At 47.3% G+C, this 27,125-nt stretch overlaps 1 protein-coding gene across 9 annotated transcripts; it reads right to left on the reverse strand.

The window, feature by feature from the left end:
* Positions 1 to 558: 558 nt before the first annotated feature.
* Positions 559 to 27,125, reverse strand: ZNF613 (zinc finger protein 613). Of its 9 annotated transcripts, XM_063615608.1 has the most exons (8): positions 23,832 to 24,024; positions 23,388 to 23,487; positions 21,491 to 21,655; positions 20,332 to 20,433; positions 10,082 to 10,289; positions 6,006 to 6,132; positions 5,638 to 5,724; positions 559 to 2,193 (listed from the first exon to the last, which is right to left on the reverse strand). In XM_063615608.1, exons 5-8 carry the CDS (start codon positions 10,094 to 10,096, stop codon positions 575 to 577), a joined length of 1,848 nt encoding a protein of 615 aa, XP_063471678.1. In that variant the 5' UTR covers positions 10,097 to 10,289; positions 20,332 to 20,433; positions 21,491 to 21,655; positions 23,388 to 23,487; positions 23,832 to 24,024; the 3' UTR covers positions 559 to 574. The 9 variants fall into 9 exon arrangements, with proteins under 9 accessions (XP_063471678.1, XP_055094872.1, XP_063471677.1 ...); XM_055238897.2 differs by lacking the exons at positions 23,388 to 23,487; positions 23,832 to 24,024 and adding an exon at positions 26,941 to 26,992; XM_063615607.1 differs by lacking the exon at positions 20,332 to 20,433.

The raw sequence follows: 27,125 nt of genomic DNA on the forward strand, positions 1-27,125 counted from the left end.
GGTATATTGTCCTAAAATACACATCCTGTATATTACCTGCCATATAATGATGTTGGATTTGTGATCGAAATCTCTAAAATATTCCTTTTCACAGGGCTTATTTGCTTCGTGTGTTCTTTCATATTTTGATGAAGATGTTCTAGTTACATTTTCATAGTTTTATTTCTGTATGACTCCCTCTGAGGATAAGGCAGAATGTACCACTAGCAACCCTGCCACATTCACAGCCTTCAAAGGTCTTCCAACAGTTTCTCTCCTGTGTAAACCCCCTGATACCTACTGGGGTACTATTTCTGAACAAGGACTTTTCCATGATCATTATATTTCTACCAGCTATACGCTCACTGAAGATGTGATCTATGGCCACTGATGAGAGGATCTATCTTTCCATAAAAGAATTTCCCAGTCTCTACTTCATACTATTTTTCTCTGAGTATATGCTTATCAGCCATAAGGTTTTATTCAAGGGCTTTCCACCTTGAATATATCACAGTTTGTTCCTGTGTGTTTTTTGTGACATATGATGTAACTGATCACTGAAAGCACTACCACATTCACTGCATTCATATGGTTTTTATTCTGTGCAAATTCTACTATCTGCTGAGACTGAACTTCTGGCAACAGGCTGGCTCACAATGGCTACTTTGCTATCTGCTTGGAATGCACTGTTAGTTAATGAGGTCTGAGCTGCCACAGAAGGCATCTTCACAGTCACCATGTTAACAGAGTCTTCATCCTGTATGAGATCACGTGTATGTGAAAAGCTATGACTCTCTGAGAAAGGATTTTCCAATTTGACTGAACCTACACGTTTCTCTCTTGCATGCAGCATTCCCTTATGATAAACAAGGCATGACAAGTGGGAGAAAGCTTTCCCACAATCAGAGCATCCATAGGGTCTCTCCCCTGTATGAGTTCTCCGATGTCTGTTGAGACATGATTTATCTCTGAAAGCTTTCCCACAGTCACTGCATGTGTAGGGTTTCTCTCCTGTGTGAATTCTCTGGTGGTTAATAAGACCCGACTTGTGTGAGCAGGATTTTCCACACTCAGTACATACAAAGGGTGTCTTTCCTGTGTGAAATCTCTGATGGGATATTAAACATGTCTTCTGGCTGAAGCCTTTCCCACACTCATTGCATACATAGGGTTTCTCTCCAGTGTGAGTACGTCGATGAATAAGGAGATTGCCCTTTTGGATGAAGCCTTTTCCACATTCATTGCATATATAGGGTTTTTCTCCAGTATGAATTCGCTGATGTACAATGAGATTTCCCTTCTGAATGAAGCCTTTTCCACAATCACGGCATATATATGACTTCTCTCCTGTGTGAGCTTTCTGATGTGCATTGAGCTGTGATTTCCAGCGGAATGCTTTGTCACATTCAGTGCATTCATAGGGTTTCTCTCCTGTATGAGTTCTCTGGTGTTCAGTGAGCCTGGACTTTTTGGAGAAGGCCTTCCCACACAGGCTGCATCCATGTGGTTTCTCTCCTGTATGAACTCTCTGATGATTAATGAGCCGAGACTTCTTGATGAAGCCTTTTCCACAATCACTGCATATATATGACTTCTCTCCCGTATGAATTTTCTGGTGTGCATTGAGCTGTGATTTCCAGCGGAATGCTTTGTCACATTCAGTGCATTCATAGGGTTTCTCTCCTGTGTGGTTTCTCTGGTGTTCAGTGAGCCCGGACTTTCTGGAGAAGGCTTTCCCATATATACTGCATCCATGAGGTTTCTCCCCAGTGTGAACTCTCTGATGATAGATGAGGCGAGACTTCTTGAGGAAAGCCTTCCCACACTCAGTGCATACATGGGGTTTATCTATCTTTTGAGTTTGCTGATGCTTAATGAATTGTGAATTTGTATTCATAGAATTTCCACCTTCGGGGAAGTTCATTTCATTATGAAATTGTTCATGCTTGGCATGAAGGAAGGATTTCCCATCTCCATTAACCCCCACAGAATTCTTGATTTCATACCTTTTGTTCTGGTTGACTAAACTTAAATTTGATTTCAGTATTTTCCCATGTAAGTCAAATGTATCATGATTTTGCCTTAAAGAAAAATCACTTTTCCTCTGATGAATGATGTTTCCAAATGCATTATGTTTATGGCATTGTTCCACTCTCTTCAGACATCTTTGGTTTTGTGAGTGTATCTGTAGATGATTGTCAACTTTCTTGATTTCTAGGAAAGAAGAGAACAATAAATCTTTCCATGAGCATGGAATAGAACTATTTCACAAACAGCTTTGTACAGGCTGGCTCTACTGACCACACTATTTCCATGGTTTAAAAAACTCCAAGTAGATATGCCTATTGTCACTTGGACAAGAATAAACCATTATAATTTAAACAAAGAAAACAAAAAATAAAAGCAGTCAGTGTATAAACAAGGTAAATTTCTCAGGAAATGGCAAGTTAATTCCTGCTCGGACTCATGCGAGAAACCTTACTATCATCTTTCATTTGTATGTTTGTCTCACACCCTTTGTCTACTTCAATAGTAAATTCCATATGTCCTCCTTTATAAATATACAGTAATCCCTCATCTATGGGCGATATGTTCCAAGACACCCCCCACACCATGGATGCCTGAAACTCTGAATCATACTAAACCCTATATCCATTATGTTTTTTCCTACACAGTGCATACATACCTATAATAAAGTTTATAAACTAGGCACAGCAAGAGATTAACAATAACAAATAATAAAATAGAAGAATTATAACAATAGGCCAGCATCACACTCTTGAGCTTTGGAGGCATTCATTATTAAGTAAAACAAAGGTTACTTGAACACAAGCACTGTGATACCTTGACAGTTGATCTGATAACCGAGATGGCTACTAAGCCACACAGGTGGGTAGGGTAAACAGCATGCATATGCTGGACAAAAAATGATTCCTGTCCCAGGATGGAGCAAGATCGTGCAAGATTTCATGCTCCTTGGAATGGTGAGCAATGCAATTAAGAATTGTTTATTTCTAGAATTTCCCATTTAACATTTTCAGACCATAGTGGACCACAGGTAGCTGAAACTGTCGAAAGAGAAACTGTGGATAATGGGGGACTCCTGGATTCTGAAACTCACTAACACTCACCCCTTCTACCTAGGTGGAAGAAAATCACTCTGTCTGGTACTATAGCAATAGCCTCTCAAGTGGACTTCAGGTTTCAACCTCTGCCTTCTCCTGTATACTTTCTACAAAGTAGTCAAAGTGATCCTTTTAAATATAAATGACATCATGTCACTCTTCTACTCAAAACTCCCTCATGTTTCCTCATCTCATAATTTTTTAAAAAATCAAGTCATGGCCGGATGCAGTGGCTCACACCTGTAATCCCAGCACTTTGGGAGGCCGAGGCACGTGGATCATGAGGTCAGGAGATCAAGACCATCCTGGCCAACATGGTGAAACCCCGTCTCTACTAAAAATACAAAAATTAGCTGGGCATGGTGGCATGCACCTGTAGTCCCAGCGACTCGGGAGGCTGAGGCAGGAGAATTGCTTGAACCAGGGAGGTGGAGGTTGCAGTGAGCCAAGATCGCACCACTGCACTCCAGCCTGGAGACAGAGAGAGACTCTGTGTCAAAAAAAAAAAAAAAAATCAAGTCATTTAAATGTCCTTGAAAGGTCATACATGACCTGTCTACCCCAAACTCCACATCCCACCACACTGTCCTTACTTCCGTATTATCTCTGACTACTGCCCCTCTTGTTCACTCCTCTGTATTCACACAGGCTTCCTTGAAGTTCCTCAAACACACACCTGCCTTGGGCCTTTGGACCTGCTATTTTGTCTACTTGGAAGGTAATTCACCAGAGGGACGTACTCACATCTGTCATATAGCTGCTCAAAGGCATCTGACCAAACAGCCATTCCCACTCCCAGCATCCCTCATTATACTTCGTTATTGATCTTCCCAGCATTTTTCACCACAAGACATTTATCCATTTTGATTAATTTCGTGCCTCTTCCTCTTAGCATGTAATCTCCAAGAAGAATTTTGTTGTTGTTATTGATGTTCACAGCTGTCAGGGCCCATATGTAATAGGCTATCAAAAAATATTTAAGGCAACGAAACAAGGAAAGTAAGGGACACACTGCAGAGACTACTTCAAATGTAGTGCTTTAAATATAGTTGGCTTTAAATTTATGAAAAGGAAAAGGAAAGCAAACTCTGTGTAGGCAAGATGATACCATATCATGGTGATTCAACTAGAATATCACCTGACAGATGAGAAATTTCCATCTTATATGACTGCTATGATTCACTGGGACTCAGTGCCATCAGACTATGGTAAGAACAGAAAAGCTTTAAGGGAATAAGTCCAGCAATATAATTTAAGAGAAACTAAATAATAGGCAGAATTAATGATTCCAAAAGGAAATTGAAGCAAAGCAGGCATGAGGTGTAGTAATCTGGTTTGGGTTGGAAAGAGAATGAGACTACTTCAAAAATCAATTGAAAGAGCAAAGACTTTAAATACGGGAGCTGAGGAGGCAGGGAAGTTTCAAGGTAACCCTATGGTGGCCAGGATTGACTCAAGGAGTTGACATGCAAGTGGGTAAAAAATATGGTACAAACATGTAAGTTAGGAAATATTAAGGGAGATGTCAATCTGAGAATCTCCATAGAGAACAAGAACTTAAGTCATTAGAATGAAGGAAACTTTTAAAGGATATGAGAACAGAGCAAAATAAATGGGAAACAGAACCTCTGGAGGACCTCAGAGTGGGAGAAAAAAGAGAAGCTAAGGAAGCAAATATATGCAAAGCAATAGACCAGGTTACTAAGGGGGCACAGAGTCCAAGATAGGGTGGGAAGACCTTTGGAAAAAAAAAAAATCAACATTATCTAAAGGGGCAGAAAGGTACAGTGGTCAGGAGAGAGTGCTGATATCCAAGACCGCTCTTAGGAGACAGACATGGAAGGAGGAATTTCATATAGCAAGAGAAGTAGAAGGAACAGGTAGTGATGCTCTGATGGGGGAACAAGAAATAATGCGATTTGAGAATCCTAAAAAGGAAGAAAACTTGAGAAAAACAAATCAAACCTAGATTAAATAAAGAGTGATGAGGCCGGGTGTGGTGGCTCACACCTGTAATCCCAGCACTTTGGGAGGCCAAAGCGGGTGGATCACCAGACATCAGGAGTTTGAGACCATCCTGGTCAACTTGGTGAAACCCCGTCTCCACTGAAAATACAAAAAAATTAGCTGGGCGTAGTGGCGGGTGCCTGTGATCCCAGCTACTGGGGAGACTGAGGCAGGAGAATTGCTTGAACTGGGAGGCAGAGGATGCAGTGAGCCAAGATTGCACCACTGGGCTCTAGCCTGAGTGACAGAGTGAGACTCCATCTCAAAAAAATAAAATAAAATAAAATAAAATAAAATAAAATAAAACAAAATAAATAAAAAATAAACAGTGATGAAATCCAAGATGCGATAAAGAGGTAGATGTTCCTCTAAATACCTGAAGGAGAAAGAGCTTTTGTGTGCGAAGAGGGATACATGGAGGCTCTGTCCACACAGACTCAGATGCCCTGACAGCTCAGACACCGCTGAACAACTATCATGTGACTTGCTCAGCCACCCTCCTTGCTGGCTCTCACCCTGAACTCACCTGGACAGATGTGGCTGTCATTTTCTACTGTCCACAGTTCTCCTTGTTCCAACTTGAAGAGTGCATCTGGCTTGCTGGCTTGATACCCTGTTCATAGGAAATGATACACAACTTAGGCTCATTGAATTGAGTTGTGGTCTATCAACATGGGACCATGTTCTGTTTTAGGAACTATGTAATTTATGTGTCTGCAAAGCAAAGGGATTTTCCGTCTGAAGGGGGCACATTACACTCTTTTATCTGAGGCCAGGGAGGGTACAGAATCTACCACTTCACAGCACCACAGGCCCTCCAGAGCTTTTGAAAGCTGAGAAAGCAAAGGCCTTTGGCTGGGTACCCTCTGAGTGACACAAGGCAGCTGTCCTCACCCACTGACACGAGGTTGCTATAGTTCTCCAACATCACGTCTCGGTACAGGTCCTTCTGAGCAGGGCCGAGGAGCTGCCACTCCTCCCAGGTGAACTCCACAGCCACATCCTCCAGGGTCAGTGATTCCTGTAATAACAGAGTCCTGCTTAATATGAAGTATTTCTCTCATTTATATGGAAGAAATGTGAAGAACATTGTTCTGCTCATTTTCACCAAATAGTCTGCATCTATATATCTAGGTGCTGTGATTTTTAAAAAAATACATTGTCATAGAGGCAAAATCCATCTCCAAAATCTATCTATATTCAAAATCTATCTCTAGCAAAATATTCTGTAATTGTGTAATTATCTATCGCTTAACAAATCAGAAGTTTTTATAAGAACGAATCATTTAATCCTCTTGCTAATCTTCTTTTTATTTTTTGAGCACCTATTTGCCAGGCACTAAGTATATTTTAGCAATATCAGGATGAATAAAGCATACTTCTGTATTTATCAGGAATCTTCAATGAATCTTCATGTGCACTACCAGAATCAACCAGGAAGAAAACCCAAACACTACAAGATATTACATAATAAATAAGTATATTTTATATGTTAGGAGGAATAAAAGACTCTTTCCAAAACATGTCCAAAGAACAAGAGACAAATAAGTATTATTACCCCCTACTGCTAAATGTGACTGGCTTACAAAATAAATAAATAGGCCAGGCGTGGTGGCTCACGCCTGTAATCCCAGCACTTTGGGAGGCCTAGGTGGGTGGATTGCCTGAGGTCAGGAGTTCGAGACCAGCTTGCCCAACATGGTGAAACCCCATCTTTACTAAAAATACAAAAATTAGCCAGGCATGGTGGTGCATGCCTGTAATCCCAGCTACTCGGGAGACTGAGGCAGGAGAATCGCTTGAACCCAGGAGGCAAAGGTTGCAGTGAGCCGAGATCATGCCACTGTACTCCAGCCTGAGTGACAGAGCAAGACTCCATCTAAAAATAAATAAATAAAAATAAAATAAATAAATAATAACAAAGAAAATACAAAATATTATTCAAAAACCATACACACACACGTGGGTTTTGAAGTATTTATATTTACGCTATCAGGCGTGTAAGCAGCGTAACTGAAGAGATAGTCAATGAACTGGTAAGTAGATCTGAAAAAACTACCAAAAATGCAACAAAAGGACAGAATGATGCAATACATAAAAGACAAGATTAATAAATACAGAGGATAGGTAAGGTCTAGCATGTACCAATTTAGCTTGCGAAAGAGAAAATACAATAATGGAAAGGTACTATCCAAAGATCTAAGGGCTAAGACAGATACGTCTCTAAATATATATACATATATACATACATACAAATATATGCAAACATGTATACATGTATATTTATTTATTCATGTGTCATTTAATAACAAGGATACATTCTGAGAAATGTGTCATTAGGCAATTCTGTTGTTCAACCATCACAGAGTGTGCTTACTTAAACCTAGATGGTACAGCCTACTACATGCCCAGGCTCTACGGTATAGCCTATTGCTCCCAGACTATAAACCTATACAGCATATTGCATATATATATCCATGTACATTTATATACTTAAATTTTTTTAAGGTATTAAAGGATGAGGGAGTAAGAACTGGCTTTGAACATGGAAAAAGAGTGTGTACTATCTTAGATAGGGGGATGTTGTAAAGCAAACCCTCTGGATCCCAACAACCCATTCCCTTACCAGACAACAGTACTTTCAACTCCCTACTGCCAATCCTGTCTCAAACAGTAAGTCAGCCACCTGTTCATACAGAGAACCTTAGAAAGTCATGCAATCCCAGCCTGGGCAACATGGCAAAACCCCATCTCTACAAAAAATACAACCATCAGCTGGATGTGGTGGCACATGCCTAGCTACTTGAGGGGCTGAAGCGGGAGGATCGCTTGAGCCCAGGAGATCGAGGCTGCAGTGAGCCATGTTCATACCGCTGCACTCCAGCCTGGGTGACAACGTGAAACTCAAAAGAAAAGAAAGAAGAAAAACGAAAAAAAATTTTAGAAAAAATAAAAAAAGAAAGTCGTGCAATCTTTCCATTTTCCTCAGCCTTTCAGGTTTTATTCCTGGATTGACCCTAACAGCCATAAGGCTGGGTCCTTGGGTAACCTTGCCTTGGCCCCCTGAACTGTGTCCTCTGAGTTCCTTTGGCCTCTTCCCAAAAAGGTCTCTGAGGACCTGTGCTTTGGCATGTATGAGAAGGCTGTGCTTATGGCATTTATATCCAGGGCCAGGGGCGGTGGCTCATGCCTGTAATCTCAGTACTTTGGAAGGCCGAGGTGGGAGGATCATTTGAGGTCAGGAGTTCAAGACCAGCCTGGCCAACATGGTGAAACCCTGTCTCTACTAAAAATACAAAAATTGGCCGGGCAGTAGTAGTGCATGCCTGTAATCTCAGCTACTCAGGAGGCTGAGGCAGGAGAACCACTTCAGCCTGGGAGGCAGAGGTTGTGGTAGGCCAAGATTGCACCACTACTGCACTCCAATCTGGATGACAGAGTGAGACTCTATCTCAAAAAAAAAAAAAAAAAGAAAAAAGAAAAACATCTGTTACACCACCTCTAGGAAGAACCATCCAAAAACTGTCCTGGAACCTAAGTGCATTTAATAGTGACACCTCTCGGGAACTGGTCTGCTTTCTCCTGAGAGTCAGTGCATATCCTGTGACCAAGGACTCTCTGGATGTGATGACAGTCAGAGACATTAGACAGAAGGTGACAGCTACTATAACCCACAGGATGCTCCGGTCACACGTTAGGTTCCAACATTAGTCATTTTGTGTGAATTCCACTGTGCTGTTTTTACTCACACTTCTGATACCAAATGTGTGGGTTTTTGCTCACATCAACCAATTCTCCAATTCTCTAACACCCAATAGGTGTCCAACAATTAGATTCAATTCTGACACCAACTCCTGGAAGACCCATAGGTTAAGGTTTCAGTCCCACAAGATCAACCTTACTTCAGACACCAGTCACAAGTGTGAGGTCCCCAGGTTACAAAGACTTTTGTCTCTTGGCTACAAATGTGGGGATTTCTGCAACCCACTTTGAGGTTCAATAATCTACTAGAACAACTCACAGAGCTCAGGAAAGCACTTTACTATTACTGGTTTATTTACAACCCAGGAATAACCCAATGGAAAAGCTGCACAGGGCATGGTATGGTGGTGTATGGGCATAAATTTCCATGCTTTCTCTGCATGCACCAACCTCCCAGCACCTCAATGTGTTTACCAACCCAGCTCTCCGAACTCTGCTGTTTAGGGGTTTTTATGTTACACAGGCATGGCTGAATAAATCATTGGCTACTGGTGACTGAACTCAATCTCCAGCCTCTATCTGCTCCCTGGAGATTAGGGGTAGGACTGAAAGTTCCAAGGTTCTAATCAAGGCTTGTTATTTCTGGCAACCAGCCTCCATACTGAAGCTACCTAGGGGTCCACTGAGAGTAGTTTCACTAGAAAAAAAGAGGACCAGGCATAGTGGCTCACAACTGTAGTCCCAGAACTTTGGGAGGCCAAGGGAGACAGATTGCTTCAGCTCGGGAGTTAGAGACCAGCCTGTGCAACATGGTGAAACCCCATCTCTACAAAAAAATACAAAAAGCTGGGCCTGGTGGCACACACTCCGAGCTAGTTAGGAGGCTGAGATGGGATGATTGCTTGAGCCCAGGAGGCGGAGGCTGCAGTGAGCCAAGATTGCACCACTGCACTCCAGCCTGGGTGACAAAGTGAGACCCTGTCTCAAAAAAAAAAAAAAAAAAAAAAAAGACCCTTATCATTCAGGAAATTCCAAGGGTTTTAGGAGCTCTATGCCAGACAAAGACCAAATATCTTTCTATGATACCACATGTAAACAATATAGTCCTGATCCTACTTTGCCTAGATATTGAAATTAGAATCTAAATTTACTGATGCACAAATCCCAGTTTACCAACTTACACTTTTTGACTTAAATCAACTGACTTTTAAAGTCTTCCAGAAATCAATCATGTGATGAAGGAAAGACTAAAACAAACAAAAAGTCACCTGAGACTTGATCATTTTCTTCTGTTACTGGGAAATAGCCAGTAAGTAGGATGCTGTGTCTGTAGTCTCTCCTTGAGCTGCCCTCAATTTCTGGCTAGAAATCTTGGTCTCTGGTGAATTACATCCCTGCAAAGGATGGTACCCAGGTCCTGGAACCTCCTCCTCATCTCACTTGAAGTGTCTTGCTCCTGGAGTCAGGACCTGCGGGCTGAAGAGTAAATTGATTTGAGTGTACATTCCCTGCAGGCCCAGGTGCTGTCACTGCTGCTGTGTTCTCACCTTAATGCAAGGCCATCTCTAACTGTCCCTTTATTTGGGGCCCCAGAAGTTTTAACCCACCCTGGGGCAACAACAAATCCTGGAGCAACAAAACATAAGATTCTACATGTATGGCCAATACATTTACAAACTGTCTTTCTTCTGTGAAATGGAAGTGGGGTGACTGTGAGAGGGGAGATGGGAAAGCAGAACCAGCACCAACATGATGCTGCAACACCAAGAGACTTCTTAGATCAGGTTTTAGAGAAAGGACAGAGAAGGTGAGGAATTGGATATTTATTTCTTTAAAACCACGTGTGTCCACATGCCTGGTCAAAAGTCATCATACACCTCACATGTAGGCATGCCTCAGTTTGAAGACAAATGTACTAAGCCAAGCAGAGGCACTGTCTTATTTGAATTCTCATTACTACCTTCTGTGTTACATCCTTATAAAGTATCAATCATTATTTCCCATTCCAACGTTGACCTAAGGCTTACAGATTTGACTATATTGTCCAAAAGCAGAAGTAGAATCTGAACCCACACAGCCTGTCTCCAAGAACATGACCTTAGCCTCTGCTGAATTACTTTGGACCACATACCATCATCATACATCTTAGCTCTCTTTGCTACTACCTTGAGGGAGTTTCATTCATCATAGAAGATGGCCACTGTCATAGACATATAATCTGACCTTCTGAAATCAGCACTGCCAACAGTGACACAGGCACAAAGACAAATGGAAAAGCTGCACGCTATACCCCTGGCCTGAAAGCAGCAGGTCAGAGACTGGCAGCCCCAGAGGCTTTCTTTAGGCCCAATTCTAAAACTTAAGTAAGAGGCTCACATGGTGAGAGCATCAACTGGATGGAGTCACCCTGAGCTTTCCTTCTACCTGGATGGAATCATTGTGACAAGCTCTCGGTGGCCCTCCTGCATGCTCCAAACCCACAAGGCCTGCACTGACTCATCCTCTAACCCACAGCTGCAAATGCTCCCCATCACTCTGCAATCTCAGAAGCACATAATTGTGGCAAGAGATGTTTCACACTTTTCTTCTTAGAATGCCACCAGTGGAAAGGGGCAGAACCCAAATGATCTAACATTCCTGGGCAGGAGGCAGTGGATGAAACATTTCAGTGCCATCCAGGGTGTGTATTTCAAATGGCAAGACCTCCTTTCCCATGAGCTTCCACAGCCTCTTTCCCAGGAATAGCTGAAGAGCTTCTACTTCATTTTTGACCCTTATGAGCTTTGTGGAGAATGTAATCACGCCTGTTTGCTCCAGTGGCTAAGTCCTTTCCCTGGAGGTGTATATTTCCTGAAAACTCATGTATGTATAGGAAGCTGTAAAGAAAATTTCCATAAATTCTAAAGCATCATTACCAAACAGGACGTGTTCACAAATCATCATCATATGAAAGAAACAACAAAGAAAAGTATATTTAAAAAATTAAAAAGCATAAAACAAGACTATATATTATTTTTGGATATGTACACATTTAATAAAACATGCATTATATGAAATTAGTTCAAGAGAATAGTTATCCCTAGGGACGGAGAAGAGGAAAGGGGGTGGATTAGAGGATATCACTGAAGGTGCACTTGCATCAGTTTATTTCTTTTTTAAAAGTACCAACAACAACAAAAAAACAAAAGCACTGTGGAGGTTCCTTCCTTCCTTCCTTCCTTCCTTCCTTCCTTCCTTCCTTCCTTCCTGTGGAGGTTCCTTCCTTCCTTCCTTCCTTCCTTCCTTCCTTCCTTCCTTCCTTCCTTCCTTCCTGTGGAGGTTCCTTCCTTCCTTCCTTCCTTCCTTCCTTCCTTCCTTCCTTCCTTCCTTCCTTCCTTCCTTCCTTCCTTCCTTCCTTCCTTCCTTCCTTCCTTCCTTCCTTCCTTCCTTCCTTTCTTTCTTTCTTTCTTTCTTTCTTTCTTTCTTTCCCTCTCTGGCCCAGGCTGCAATCTACTCGGTTTGCTTGCTGCTGGCCGCGCCACGGACTGCCTGGGACTGCCGGCGCACGCCACCGCTGCCTGCCTTTTCTCCTTTGGATGCAGGCACGCGTTCGCCATCTTGGCCACGCTGGTTGCCGGCTCCTGACGCCGAGTGCTCTGCCCGCCTCAGCCTCCCGAGGTGCTGGGACTACAGACGGAGTCTCGCTCACCCAGTGCTCGGTGTTGCCCGGGCTGGAGTGCGGTGGCGTGATCTGGCCTCGCGGCAGCCTCTACCCCCCGGCCGCCTGCCTTGGCCTGCCAGGGTGCTGGGATTGCAACCCCTGCCCGGCCACCGCCCCATCTGGAAGGTGGGGAACGCCTCTGCCCGGCCGCCCCGTCTGGGAGGTGAGGGGCGCCTCTGCCTGGCCGCCCCGTCTGGGAGGTGAGGAGCGCCTCTGCCCGGCCGCCCCGTCTGGGAAGTGAGGAGCGCCACTGCCCGGCCGCCCACCGTCTGGGAAGTGAGGAGCGCCTCTACCCGGCCACCCACCGTCTGGGAAGTGAGGAGCGCCTCTGCCCGGCCACCCACCGTCTGGGAAGTGAGGAGCGCCTCTGCCTGGCCGCCCTGTCTGGGATGTGAGGAGCGCCTCTGCCCGGCCTGGGATGTGAGGAGCACCTCTGCCCGGCCACCCACCGTCTGGGAAGTGAGGAGCGCCTCTGCCCGGCCACCCACCGTCTGGGAAGTGAGGAGCGCCTCTGCCCGGCCACCCACCGTCTGGGAAGTGAGGAGCGCCTCGGCCCGGCCACCCACCGTCTGGGAAGTGAGGAGCGCCTCGGCCCGGCCACCCACCGTCTGGGAAGTGAGGAGCGCCTCTGCCCGGCCACCCACCGTCTGGGAGGTGAGGAGCGCCTCTGCCCGGCCACCCACCGTCTGGGAGGTGAGGAGCGCCTCTGCCCGGCCACCCACCGTCTGGGAGGTGAGGAGCGCCTCTGCCCGGCCACCCACCGTCTGGGAGGTGAGGAGCGCCTCTGCCCGCCCACCCACCGTCTGGGAGGTGAGGAGCGCCTCTGCCCGGCCACCCATCGTCTGGGAGGTGAGGAGCGCCTCTGCCCGGCCACCCCGTCTGGGAAGTGAGGAGCGCCTCTGCCCGGCCACCCCGTCTGGGAAGTGAGGAGCGCCTCTGCCCGGCCACCCATCGTCTGGGAAGTGAGGAGCGCCTCTGCCCGGCCACCCATCGTCTGGGAAGTGAGGAGCGCCTCTGCCCGGCCTCCCATCATCTGGGAGGTGAGGAGCGCCTCTGCCCGGCCGCCCCATCCGGGAAGAGGTGAGGAGCGCCTCTGCCCGGCCGCCCCGTCCGGGAAGAAGTGAGGAGCGCCTCTGCCCGGCCGCCCCGTCCGGGAAGAAGTGAGGAGCGCCTCTGCCCGGCCACCCATCGTCTGGGAAGTGAGGAGCGCCTCTGCCCGGCCGCCCCGTCTGGGAAGTGAGGAGCGCCTCTGCCCGGCCGCCCCGTCCGGGAAGAAGTGAGGAGCGCCTCTGCCCGGCCGCCCCGTCCGGGAAGAAGTGAGGAGCGCCTCTGCCCGGCCGCCCCGTCCGGGAAGAAGTGAGGAGCGCCTCTGCCCGGCCGCCCCGTCTGGGAAGTGAGGAGCGCCTCTGCCCGGCCACCCACCGTCTGGGAGGTGAGGAGCGCCTCTGCCCGGCCGCCCCGTCTGGGAAGTGAGGAGCGCCTCTGCCCGGCCACCCCGTCTGGGAAGTGAGGAGCGCCTCTGCCCGGCCACCCATCGTCTGGGAAGTGAGGAGCGCCTCTGCCCGGCCACCCACCGTCTGGGAGGTGAGGAGCGCCTCTGCCCGGCCGCCCCGTCTGGGAAGTGAGGAGCGCCTCTGCCCAGCCACCCCGTCTGGGAAGTGAGGAGCGCCTCTGCCCGGCCACCCATCGTCTGGGAAGTGAGGAGCGCCTCTGCCCGGCCACCCATCGTCTGGGAAGTGAGGAGTGCCTCTGCCCGGCCGCCCCGTCTGGGAGGTGAGGAGCACCTCTGCCCGGCCGCCCCGTCCGGGAGGAAGTGAGGAGCGCCTCTGCCCGGCCGCCCCGTCCGGGAGGAAGTGAGGAGCGCCTCTGCCCGGCCGCCCCGTCCGGGAGGAAGTGAGGAGCGCCTCTGCCCGGCCGCCCCGTCCGGGAAGAAGTGAGGAGCGCCTCTGCCCGGCCGCCCCGTCTGGGAAGTGAGGAGCGCCTCTGCCCGGCCGCCCCGTCCGGGAAGAAATGAGGAGCGCCTCTGCCCGGGCGCCCCATCCGGGAAGAAGTGAGGAGCGCCTCTGCCCGGCCGCCCCATCCGGGAAGAAGTGAGGAGGGCCTCTGCCCGGCCACCCATCGTCTGGGAAGTGAGGAGCGCCTCTGCCCGGCCACCCACCGTCTGGGAAGTGAGGAGCGCCTCTGCCCGGCCACCCACCGTCTGGGAAGTGAGGAGCGCCTCTGCCCGGCCACCCACCGTCTGGGAAGTGAGGAGCGCCTCTGCCCGGCCGCCCATCGTCTGGGAAGTGAGGAGCGCCTCTGCCCGGCCACCCACCGTCTGGGAAGTGAGGAGCGCCTCTGCCCGGCCACCCACCGTCTGGGAAGTGAGGAGCGCCTCTGCCCGGCCGCCCCGTCTGGGAAGTGAGGAGCGCCTCTGCCCGGCCACCCACCGTCTGGGAAGTGAGGAGCGCCTCTGCCCGGCCACCCACCGTCTGGGAAGTGAGGAGCGCCTCTGCCCGGCCGCCCACCGTCTGGGAAGTGAGGAGCGCCTCTGCCCGGCCGCCCACCGTCTGGGAAGTGAGGAGCGCCTCTGCCCGGCCGCCCACCGTCTGGGAAGTGAGGAGCGCCTCTGCCCGGCCACCCCGTCTGGGAAGTGAGGAGCGCCTCTGCCCGGCCACCCATCGTCTGGGAAGTGAGGAGCGCCTCTGCCCGGCCACCCATCGTCTGGGAAGTGAGGAGCGCCTCTGCCCGGCCGCCCCGTCTGGGAGGTGAGGAGCACCTCTGCCCGGCCGCCCCGTCCGGGAGGAAGTGAGGAGCGCCTCTGCCCGGCCGCCCCGTCCGGGAGGAAGTGAGGAGCGCCTCTGCCCGGCCGCCCCGTCCGGGAAGAAATGAGGAGCGCCTCTGCCCGGGCGCCCCGTCCGGGAAGAAGTGAGGAGCGCCTCTGCCCGGCCGCCCCATCCGGGAAGAAGTGAGGAGGGCCTCTGCCCGGCCACCCATCGTCTGGGAAGTGAGGAGCGCCTCTGCCCGGCCACCCATCGTCTGGGAAGTGAGGAGTGCCTCTGCCCGGCCGCCCCGTCTAGGAGGTGAGGAGCACCTCTGCCCGGCCGCCCCGTCCGGGAGGAAGTGAGGAGCGCCTCTGCCCGGCCACCCCGTCCGGGAGGAAGTGAGGAGCGCCTCTGCCCGGCCGCCCCGTCCGGGAGGAAGTGAGGAGCGCCTCTGCCCGGCCGCCCCGTCCGGGAAGAAGTGAGGAGCGCCTCTGCCCGGCCGCCCCGTCTGGGAAGTGAGGAGCGCCTCTGCCCGGCTGCCCCGTCCGGGAAGAAATGAGGAGCGCCTCTGCCCGGGCGCCCCATCCGGGAAGAAGTGAGGAGCGCCTCTGCCCGGCCGCCCCATCCGGGAAGAAGTGAGGAGGGCCTCTGCCCGGCCACCCATCGTCTGGGAAGTGAGGAGCGCCTCTGCCCGGCCACCCACCGTCTGGGAAGTGAGGAGTGCCTCTGCCCGGCCGCCCCGTCCGGGAAGAAGTGAGGAGCGCCTCTGCCCGGCCGCCCCGTCCGGGAAGAAGTGAGGAGCGCCTCTGCCCGGCCGCCCCGTCCGGGAAGAAGTGAGGAGCGCCTCTGCCCGGCCGCCCCGTCCGGGAAGAAGTGAGGAGTGCCTCTGCCCGGCCGCCCCGTCCGGGAAGAGGGGAGGAGCGCCTCTGCCCGGCCGCCCCGTCCGGGAAGAAGTGAGGAGCGCCTCTACCCGGCCGCCCCGTCGGGAAGAAGTGAAGAGCGCCTCTGCCCGGCCGCCCCGTCCGGGAAGAAGTGAGGAGCGCCTCTGCCCGGCCGCCCCGTCTGGGAGGTGAGGAGCGCCTCTGCCCGGCCACCCATCGTCTGGGAGGTGAGGAGCGCCTCTGCCCGGCCACCCATCGTCTGGGAGGTGAGGAGCGCCTCTGCCCGGCCACCCATCGTCTGGAAAGTGAGGAGCGCCTCTGCCCGACCACCCATCGTCTGGGAAGTGAGGAGCGCCTCTGCCCGGCCACCTATCGTCTGGGAAGAAGTGAGGAGTGTCTCTGCCTGGCCGCCCCGTCTGGGAAGTGAGGAGCCCCTCTGCCCGGCCGCCCCGTGTCTGGGTAGAAGTGAGGAGCTCCTCTGCCTGGCCGCTCCGTCTGGGAGGTCTACCACGGAGGCCAGAAGCAATGTGGGGGCTGGACGTGGTGGCTCACGCCTGTGGTCCCGGCACTCTGGGGGGCGAGGCGGGTTGATCACTTCAGGCTAGGAGTTCGAGACCAGTCTGGCCAACTTGGCGAAACATGAAGAATACAACAGACAAACCAACCAACCAACTCAATGACAACAAAACAGGTCTACCCTGGAGTCATACTCTAATTTTTTCTATTTTCCTCCCTTTCTGATCCTTTATCCCACTTTCTTTTTCTTCCTCTTCCTTCTCCCTCTTCTTTGTCAAATAGAGGATTGAGTTATTATCACTGATCCATATAAAGTCCCTCTCTCATTTATTTTAACTCCCACCCCCATTTCTATTCCCCGACTTCCCATGTGCAACCTTCCTAATATGTTTGATACGCATCTTTTTGTTTGTATGTATTTTTAGAAAATGTTTATTGTTTTTGTATGCAAAAAAAAATTAATAAAAAAAAAAAAAAGAAAATCTCATTGAGTAAAAATGGCAGAGTAGGTAGGTCCAAGGGTCCGTCCCTCTATCGAAAAATCAAAAACTCAAGTAAAAAAACTATCAAAAAATCAAGTAAAAACAATCAAAAACAAAACAAAAACTTGGTCAGAACTCTGAAAATAGTCAAAGGTTTACAACAATAGAGCAAATGTTGAGTCAAAAAAAAGGTGACTGGCTGGGCATGGTGGCTCATGCTTGCCTATAATCCCAGCACTTTGGGAGGCTGAGGCCAGAGGATCACTTGAGGCCAGAAGTTCAAGACCAGCCTGGCCAACATGGTGAAACCCCATCTCTACTAAAAATACAAAAAGTAGCCAGGTGTGGTGGCACATGTCTGTAGTCCCAGCTACTCAAGAGGCTGAGGCAGGAGAATCATTTGAACCTGGCAGGTGGAGGTTGCAGTGAGCTGAGATCACACCACTGAGCTCCAGTCTGGGTGACAGAGCAAGCCTCCATCTCAAAGAAACAAAACAAACAAGAACAACAATAACAAAATGGTGACTTAAAAATACTTGTCTTTGCTCCACCCCCTCCCCAGCTCACTGACGGTCTTAAAGATTGCGGCCAACATTCCCAACGTGGGAACCTGGATTCAGGCCCTGGAGGAAACAGAATAGACTTTATTCACAAATAATTTTGTTTAGCTGGATAGAGTGGCTCATGCCTGTAATCCCAGCACTTTGGGAGGCTGAGGTGGGAGGATCACTTGAGCCCAGGAGTTTGAGTCTGTGGTGAGCCGTGATCTCGTCACTGTACTCCAGCCTAGGTGACAGAGTGAGACCCTGTCTCAAAAATAAAAATAAAAAAATTGTTTGTTGTCTATTCTAACTACCTGAAGGACCTACGCAACAGGCCCCTTCCTGTTTTGGAATTCACTCAGGGAGGAAAAGTAATGGGCATTTCTCAAAAACTTTGTGAAGCAGAACAACAACCTTCAGCTGCCTGGGGCAAAAGATTACACTTGAGTCACACAGGAAAGGTTGTGAGAAAAAGGTAGGAGGAAAGTGTCTTGAGGAAATTATACCATTCAAAAGCACTTGTATAGACTGAGGAATTTATAAAGCCACATGCATGCACAGGGGAGGATGTTGGCTAAGAAAAGACCTAAGAAGACTCTAAACGTTCCTTCTGGCTGATGTCTACAGGTTCAGTGCAAGCAGGAAGTGAACGGTAAGGCAGGTTTATAGATGCCCTGGCTAATTATTAAAGGAGTAGCCCAGCACACAATCCACAACCACAAAAACATTATGCTAAGTGAAAATGTCAGACACCTATCGTGGTGGCTCACACCTGTAATCCTAGCACTTTGGGAGGCCAAGGCAGGAGAACTGCTTTGAGCTCAAGATAAACTCTTGACCAGCCAGGGCAACATGAGGAAACCCCATCTCTATAAAAAGTTCAAAAATTAGCCAGGCATGGTGGTGCGTGCCTATAATCCCAGCTATTAGGGTGGCTGAGGTATGAGAATTGCTTGAGTTCAGGAGGCAGAGTTTGCAGTGAGCCAAGGGTGTGCCACTGCACTCTAGCCTGGGCAACAGAGTGAGACCCTGTCTCAAAAAAAAGAAAAAAAAGAAAATGTCAGACACTAAATGTCACGTTATATGATTTCATTTATATAAAATACCCAGATTAGGTAAATGCATACAGACAGCACACTGGCCAGGTGCGGTGGCTCATGCCTGTAATCCCAGGACTTTGGGAGGCCGAGGCGGGCGGATCACCTGAGATCAGGAGTTCGAGACTAGCCTGACCAACATGGAGAAACCCGGTCTCTACTAAAAATACAATATTAGCCACGCATGGTGGCACATGCCTGTAATCCTAGCAGAGGCAGGAGAATTGCTTGAACCCAGGAGGCAGAGGCTGCGGTGAGCTGAGATCAAGCCATTGCACTCTAGCCAGGGCAACAAGAGTGAAACTCTGTCCTAAAAAAAAAAAAAAAGATGTTGGGAGCCCAAAAGGCCAAAGGGATCATGACCAACTCAGCATTCCACTGGAGGCTACATGATCAAACAGCAAACTGTTTATCATGAGTACAGAATGTGGGCAAACTCGCTTCTGTACCTGAAGGTTTGCTGAGGGCCACCATTCCCTGGCACTGGGCTCCTTGAGGCTATCTATGGGGACATCTAGAGGCTATTGTTCAAGGAATGCAATCTCACAAGCCTGCTGTGAACCAAAAAGGCCAACGACAATCACCCCCGCCTTCTCTCTATCTCTTTTGCCTAATAAATATGGAGGGCTGTGTAAAGCTCAGAGCTCTTATCCACTAGAGGCAAGGTGCCCCCTGACGCTTTCTTCCAAATACACTCTTTTGTTTTTGTCTTTTATTCCCTCGTTTGCCCCCCTTTGTTCAGTCCACCAGGGATTATGGTCAGTTACAACTGGTGCCCCAAACAGCGACAGAATCGGGCACTCTACAAAAACAGACAGAAAGCACATGGGTGGGTTGCCAGGATCTACTGGAGGGGAGAATGTGAAGTGACTGCAAGTGGTGGTTGTACAACACTGTGAATGTACTAAGAGCGATTGCATTGTTGACTTTAAAATGATTAATTTTATGTCTTGTGAATTTTACCTCATTTAAAAAAATTAAATACATCCTACAAAAGTTCTAGGAATGAAGAAAAAAAGTTCTATGAAACTATAAAAGTACATTCTCTAAAGTCAAGAGCAATATCAAAGATGAACAGGATGATTATCACTATTTTAACTATTCTGGAAAGGCTACCCAATTAGTTTGATAAAGAATCAAGTATAAATAATCAATATTAGAGAAGAGGAAATAAATTATATGACTAAGCAAGAGTGACAGTTTTATAGATTCAATTGAACATATATAAACAATGTTTTTAGTCAGATTGATGATTTTTATCTAAAAGTTGCAAGCATTCCAAAATAGACATATTTTTTATCAGTATTAAGTGACTAAACAATTTTGGAAATAACACTTTGCATTGAATACTTTCGATTGAGATATTACTAGAACCCAAAACTCCACCTTGGAAATTTTTGTAAAGGAAATAGCGACACATGCATGCAAAGTTGATGTAAAGGATTTAGGTCTATTAACAGGATTAACTGGCTGATTAGAAGTACACATATCCACAAATGGAGCTATCTAGCTATTAAAAATACTAACAATTCTATATTTAGTAAAAATACACATACCTCAGTTATGTATATCATAAGTACATGAAAAGTGGCTCAACATAAGTCTCCAGAGAAATGCAAATCAAAACCATGAAAACCACCTAACACCCACTAGAATGCCTGTAATAAAAAACCAAAAATAACAAGTGTTGGTAGGTATATGGTGGCAATGGAAACCCTCAAATATGGCTGGTGGAAATGTTAAATGGTGCAGCCATTTTGGAAAAGTCTGGTAGTTCCTCAAATGGCTAAACATACCATATGACCCAGCAACTCCATTTCTAGGCTTATATATAAGAGAAATAAAAACAATGAAAGCTTACACACAAATGTTTATAGCACATTATTTATAATAGCCAAAAAGGGGAAATGACCCAAAAGTCCATCAACTGATGAAAGGATAAATACAAGATGCCATATCCATACCATGAAATACTATTCTGGCATAAAAAAGAATGAAGTACAGATACATGCTACGACACAGACAAACCTTGAAAACACTATACTATGTAGGCTAGGCGCAATGGCTCACGCCTGTAATCCCAGCACTTTGGGAGGCTGAGGTGGGCGGATCAGCTGAGGTCAGGAGTTTGAGATCAGCCTGGCCAACGTGTCAAAACCCCATCTCTACTAAAAACACAAAAATTAGCCGTGTGTAGTGGCAGGCGCCAGTAATCCCAGCTACTTGGGAGGCTGAGGCAGGAGAATCACTTGAACTTGGGAGGTGGTGGTTGCAGCGAGCTGAGATCACGCCACTGCATTCCAGCCTGGGTGACAGAGTAAGACTCTGTCTCAAAAAAAAAAAAAAAAAAAAATACTATGTGAAAGAAACCAGTCACAAAAGACCACATATTATATTGTAGCATTTACATGAAATAAGAGTAAATTAGAAGAAAACAGAAAGGTCAAAATAAGCAAATCTATAGAGATAGAAAGTAGATTAGAGATTACTTAGTGGTAGGGCATAGGGAGTGGTAACAAAAGGGTATGGTGTTTCTTTTTAAGTGATGAAAATGTTCTAAAATTGACTTTGGTGATGGCCGCACATAGTAAAAGCCACTGAATTATACAGTATGTGACTAATAGACCTGTAATTAGGAAAAGCTGTAAGTAGAACTTAATTATGATAAACCTACTGAAATATTTAGGGGCAAATGTATGAATGTCTGCAACTTACTTTGAAATGCACCAAAAAACAAAGCAGTATTTTACAAGATGGAGAAATGTGGCTGGGTGAGGTGGCTCACACCTGGAATACCAGCACTTTAGGAGGCCAAGGAGAGAGGATCACTTGAGGTTAGGAGTTCAAGATCAGCCTGGGCAACATAGTGAGATGCCATCTCTACAAAAAGAAAAAAAGATGGATTAATGATGAGTAGAAGGATGATACACAGATAGATACGTAATAAAAGAAACACAATAAAATTATGATAAAATCCAGGTGGTAGGCATACAGGTATTCAATTGTAAAGTTCTTTAAATCATGTTATATGCTTGAAAATTTTTGTAACCTGGAGAACAGGGAAGCTTGTTCAGTAAGGTGACCAAAAACAATGTAAATATTTTCTAAACTAATTGCTCTTCTATGTAACAGTAAATTAGAAGAGAACAGAAAGGTCAAAATTAAAAACACACCATTTACAATTGCAAAAAAATTAAAAACCAAGGTGCTGATGAGGGTCAGGGAGAAACATGTTTGGGTAAACATAGAATTGTAACCCATTCTTAAAAGTGATAAGTGAACTTTTTAAGTCTTAAAATTCTATCTAAATATATCCATACACTTAGTGATTCAAGTCACAATGGTGCAGTTTTGCCTCTTGATGGTATACTATTACAGAAATCTTAAAAAAATTTTTTTAAACAAAAACATGGATGATATGTTTACTATAAGAACGTTTACAATGTAAAATTAAATAAGGCAAATTATACCAATGTTTCAGCAGCTTATCTGTGTTGTGAAAATCAAGCACAGAAAACTGAAATTGAAATATACAAAAATCTTATCAAAAGTCATTACTGGGGAACACATTTTGGGATAAGAGAGATGTTGTTTTACTTGTGTCAGAACCTGAAGAAAATATTTATGTGTGTGTATACATACATTCACACAGTAAACTTGAGGAAGAAGGATGAAAATCTTTAATAGAAACCTTATCATTTTCTTTGTTTTGTTTTTTCCTTTTTCTTTTCTCCTTTTCTTTCTTTTCTTTTCTTTTTTTTTTTTTTTTTTTTTTGAGACAGGATCTCACTCTGTTGCCCAGGCTGGAGTGCAGTGGTGCAATCATAGTTCACTGCAGCCTAGAACTCTCAGGGTCAGGTGATCGTCCCACCTCAGCCTCCCGAGTAGCTGGGACTACAGGCATGTGTCACCACACCCGGTTAATATTTGTATTTTTTGGAGAGACAGGCTATGTTGTTCAGGCTGGTCTCCAACTTCTAGGCTCAAGCAATCCGCCCACTTTGGCCTCCCAAATGCTGGGAATATAGGCGTGAGCCACCGCGCCAGGCCACCTTACCATTTTAGATTTGATTGATCTTTCCCAAAGCTCCCCTATTTACCAGGATTGAGAGGAAGGAGAGATGTGAGAAGTCAAATGAGATTTGTAAACCAGTCCTTGCAGAGAAACTTAAAAGGGACTGAGAGAGAATGTACCGTTGGACCTCAACACACCAATCAGGATGCCCCAGCTGCCAAGGCTTCAGCCTTCACAAGCGTCTCCACGACTGTAACATCTAGACCTCCCTAACACTGGTTACACCCCCTTAGATTAATCCAAAAACCTGGACCACACACCCAGGTTCACATGAACCCGGGCTCCTCCTCACTGAGTTGCATATTAAATCCTGATTACAGCCTGGAGCTAAGGCTCACGCCCGTAATCCCAGCACTTTGGGAGGCCAAGGTGAGAGGATCGTTTGAGGCCAGGAGTTGGAGACCAGCCTGGGCAACATAGTGAGACCCCCGTCGCTGCAATAGATAGATAGATAGATAGATAGATAGATAGATAGATAGATAGATAGATAGATAGATGATAGATAGATAGATAGATAGATAGCGTGGTGGCGCTCACCTGTAGTCCCAGCTACTCGGGAAAGCTGAGGTGGGAAGATCACCTGAGCCCCGGGAGATGGAGGCTGCAGTGAGCCACGATCGCGCTACTGCACTCAAGCCTGTGTGACAGAGCGAGACCCTGTCTCAAAAACAAAAAAATCCGGAATCCGAGGCAGACACCGTTTTCCTTGACAAAAACCACTCCTCACTCCAGTCCTCAATCACCGAGCCCTACAGAGTGACCCGCAAAGGCACCAAACCCTGATCACGGACTTCCAAGCGTTGCTCTGGACAGACTGACCACCGACCACTAGGATCCCTCAGGGTTGACTCCGGAGACGCACCAACCCCAATACCCCGACTCCCACTTGCTCCAGCTTCCCCCACAAACTCCACGGCTCCGCACTAAACGGACGCCCACAGACACCCTCCTCCCCTTATCCTGACAAAGCCACACACAGACCTGATTTTGCGGGGAACCCACTGAGACTTCCCAGAGCCTGCACTTTCCTGAATTCTTCCACTTCTGGGCCCTCCCCTACCCTCCAAGCCGGCCTACGGCGGCCGACGAAGGTCTGAATTTGAAGGTGTACGGAGCACTGACGACTGGGAGGTGGTAAGTTCGCGTCCTCTCCTCACGGATACTGGAGGCGGCCATCTTTGAATCCTGCACGTACGGAAGGTAAAGTGGACCTTTTCTGCCCAAGTATCCAGGGATGGCTCGGGACGGTGAAGAAACCCGTATTTTGGCACTTAAATCCTGCGCCCAAGTTTCATTTATTTTCAGAGGCTCAAGCTTACCCAAGACAAACATGGGATGGGCTGCGTGCCCCTTGCGGGCTGGGGAGAAAAGTCATCCGCTTTGCACATAGAATGACGGGAATGACACAATGGGCGCGGCCATCTTAAAAGTTAGGCGTCAGTACAAGTGAAAACGCTTTCTCCGGGGAGGAAAAAGAGCAATCGCACCCTGAGTCATATACCGCGAAAACGCTTCTAGCAACATGTGGAGGGCAAGAGGAAGATTTTTGAGGACAAAAAGGTGTGGAGAAGCAATTGAGGTACGAGGCTATTGTTCACCCCGTCAACGGAAAGTGAAAAAACAGCGACCAGCTGGAACCTCATTTACATTTGAGGGACACGGTCACCGCCCAGCGCAGGTAAACAGAGCAGCCGCGAGCCAACCGGAAAAGGGAATCCAATGCGGGAGGCGGGAATTTTCCTTAAGAGAGAAGGGCCTTCCCTCTGCTGGAGGTGGAGTCAATCTTAAGGTCGGGGCTTTCGAAGAACCAAGTGCCTAAAATCCTGGAAGGAATAAATCAGACGACTCTGGGAGAATGAAAAGTTGTGCAAGCCCGGGCGCGATGGTGCGCACGTGTAGTCCCAGCTACTGGGGAGACCGAGGCAGGAAGATCGCTTGAGCCCAGGAGTTCCAGGCTTCAGTGAGCTATGATTGCACCTATCAATAGCCACTGCACCACACAGCCTTGGCAACCTCTTCTTGAGGAAAAAAAAGAAAAAAGTTGTGCAAGAAAAGAAAAGTAATCATAGGATACTACCTGACTGACCTATAAATATTATTTACATAGTCATAGTAACGTAAATTCTAATTCCGATCGAACCTAAATTAAGACAATTCCATTGGAAGAATGAGAAGGAAATTCCTGCATGCAGTGGAGTGTTTATATTTCTAACAGAGTTTTCACGTGTCCTTCATGTTAAATCTATAGAACATGCCCCAAAATGCAAACTCCATTTCAGAAACATACCATGTTACTTAAAATATCGAATCTGTGAAGAGTAAAAAGCTTTACAGAACTATATGACTCCTTAGGAGAATTGCAAAATAAAAGCAAGAATCTTATGACTCAGGAATTTCACTCCTAGATATTTATTCAACAGTAATGAAACTATATGTCCTCACAAAGACTCACAAGAATGTTCTTAGCACCTTTATGCATAATACTGTGAACAGGAAACAGTCCAAGTATCCATCAGTAGATGAATGTATAAGCAAATTGCATTGTAATCATACCCTGGAATACTACTCAACAACAATAAAAGAACAAATCATAGATGTATGCACCAACATAGATAAATCTCAACAACCTTATGAAGGGGGCCAGCCCCTCCACACATGTGGGTATTTCTCGTCAGGTGGGATGAGAGACTGAGAAAAGAAATAAGACACAGAGACAAAGTATACAGAAAGAACAGTGGGTCCAGGGGACCAGCACTCAGCATATGAAGGACCTGCGCCAGCACTGGTCTCTGAATTTCCTCAGTATTTATTGATCACTATCTTTACCATCTCTGTGAGGGGAATGTGGCAGGACTATAGGGTAATGGTGGGGAGAAAGTCAGCAGGAAAATATGTGAACAAAGGTCTTTGTGTCATAAATAAGTTTAAGGAAAGGTGCTGTGCCTTGATGTGCACGTAGGCCAGATTTATGTTTGATTTTACACAAGCATCTCAGTGTAGTAAAGAGCAGTATTTTCGCCAGCATCTCTCAGCCATAAGGCAGTTTTCTCCTATCTCAGTAAATAGAACGTACGATCGGGTTTTACACCGAGAAATTCCATTCCCAGGGACAAGCAGGAGACAGATGCCTTTGTCTTATCTCAACTGCAAGGAGGCCTCCCTCTTTTTTTTTTTTTTTTTTTTTTTTTGAGACGGAGTCTCGCTCCGTCGCCCAGGCTGGAGTGCAATGGCACAATCTCGGCTCACTGCAAGCTCCGCCTCCCGGGTTCACGCCATTCTCCTACCTCAGCCTCTCCGAGTAGCTGGGACTACAGGCGCACGCCACCACGCCCGGCGAATTTTTTTGTATTTTTTAGTAGAGAAGGGGTTTCACTGTGGTCTCGATCTCCTGACCTCGTGATCCGCCTGCCTCGGCCTCCGAAAGTGCTGGGATTACAAGCGTGAGCCACCGCGCCCGGCATCCATCTACAGCTTTTATAGTATTATGTAAGATAATGCAAATATTATGCTTGACATAGGTACCTATTCAAAAAAAGTGTATACACTTAATAAAATATTAGCTAGTAGTTTTCAGTGGAGTTCTTTGGAACAATGGATAGCTGCTAGTATAGTATATACACTAATAGAACATTTTTTGGACAACAATCTGGAATTATTTACTCAATTAAAGTTTTTCATTTTCTTTGGATCAGCAATTCCAATTCTAATAACTTAGTAGAATTATTACTGATTTGAGATGCAGCTTGCACAAAAATTCCTACCAAACTTTTCTGGGATCCAACTTGATCAACAGCAAGACCCCGCCCCCACTATTAGCTCCACCCCCTACTGTCCCTTTGCCTTCCCCTTTCACCCTGGAGCTGTCACCCAATACCCACCACTAACCCTGGGTGGGGGAGATCTTTTCATTCAGCTGGCTCTGATTACCCTGTGCCCACAGTGATCTCCAAACCCTATACTGTTCCCCAGAAGCATTCCTGGAGGTCATTTCACCTGCTTCCCTAAGGGACGTCCCTCTTTTCTGTACGGATATGTACACCTTCTCCAAGATGGCCGCGCCCGCTGTAACGTGGAGCTGCTTCCTACTTACAAGTGACAAAAACGTAGGAGGCCATGCTGGGCTTGGTGCGTCTTGCCGGGGAGGATTGGACCTGCGTTGGATAGAGTCGGGAAGGCGCATGCGCCTCGTCGTTGGCGCCGCTCGCGATGGACTCAACACGGACCAATAAAGTTATCGTGGGCGGGGAAAGATGGTGTAGGGAGACTTTCAAGATG

Source organism: Symphalangus syndactylus, chromosome 13 (assembly GCF_028878055.3).
Source record: "Symphalangus syndactylus isolate Jambi chromosome 13, NHGRI_mSymSyn1-v2.1_pri, whole genome shotgun sequence".
Taxonomy (NCBI): Eukaryota; Metazoa; Chordata; class Mammalia; order Primates; family Hylobatidae; genus Symphalangus; species Symphalangus syndactylus.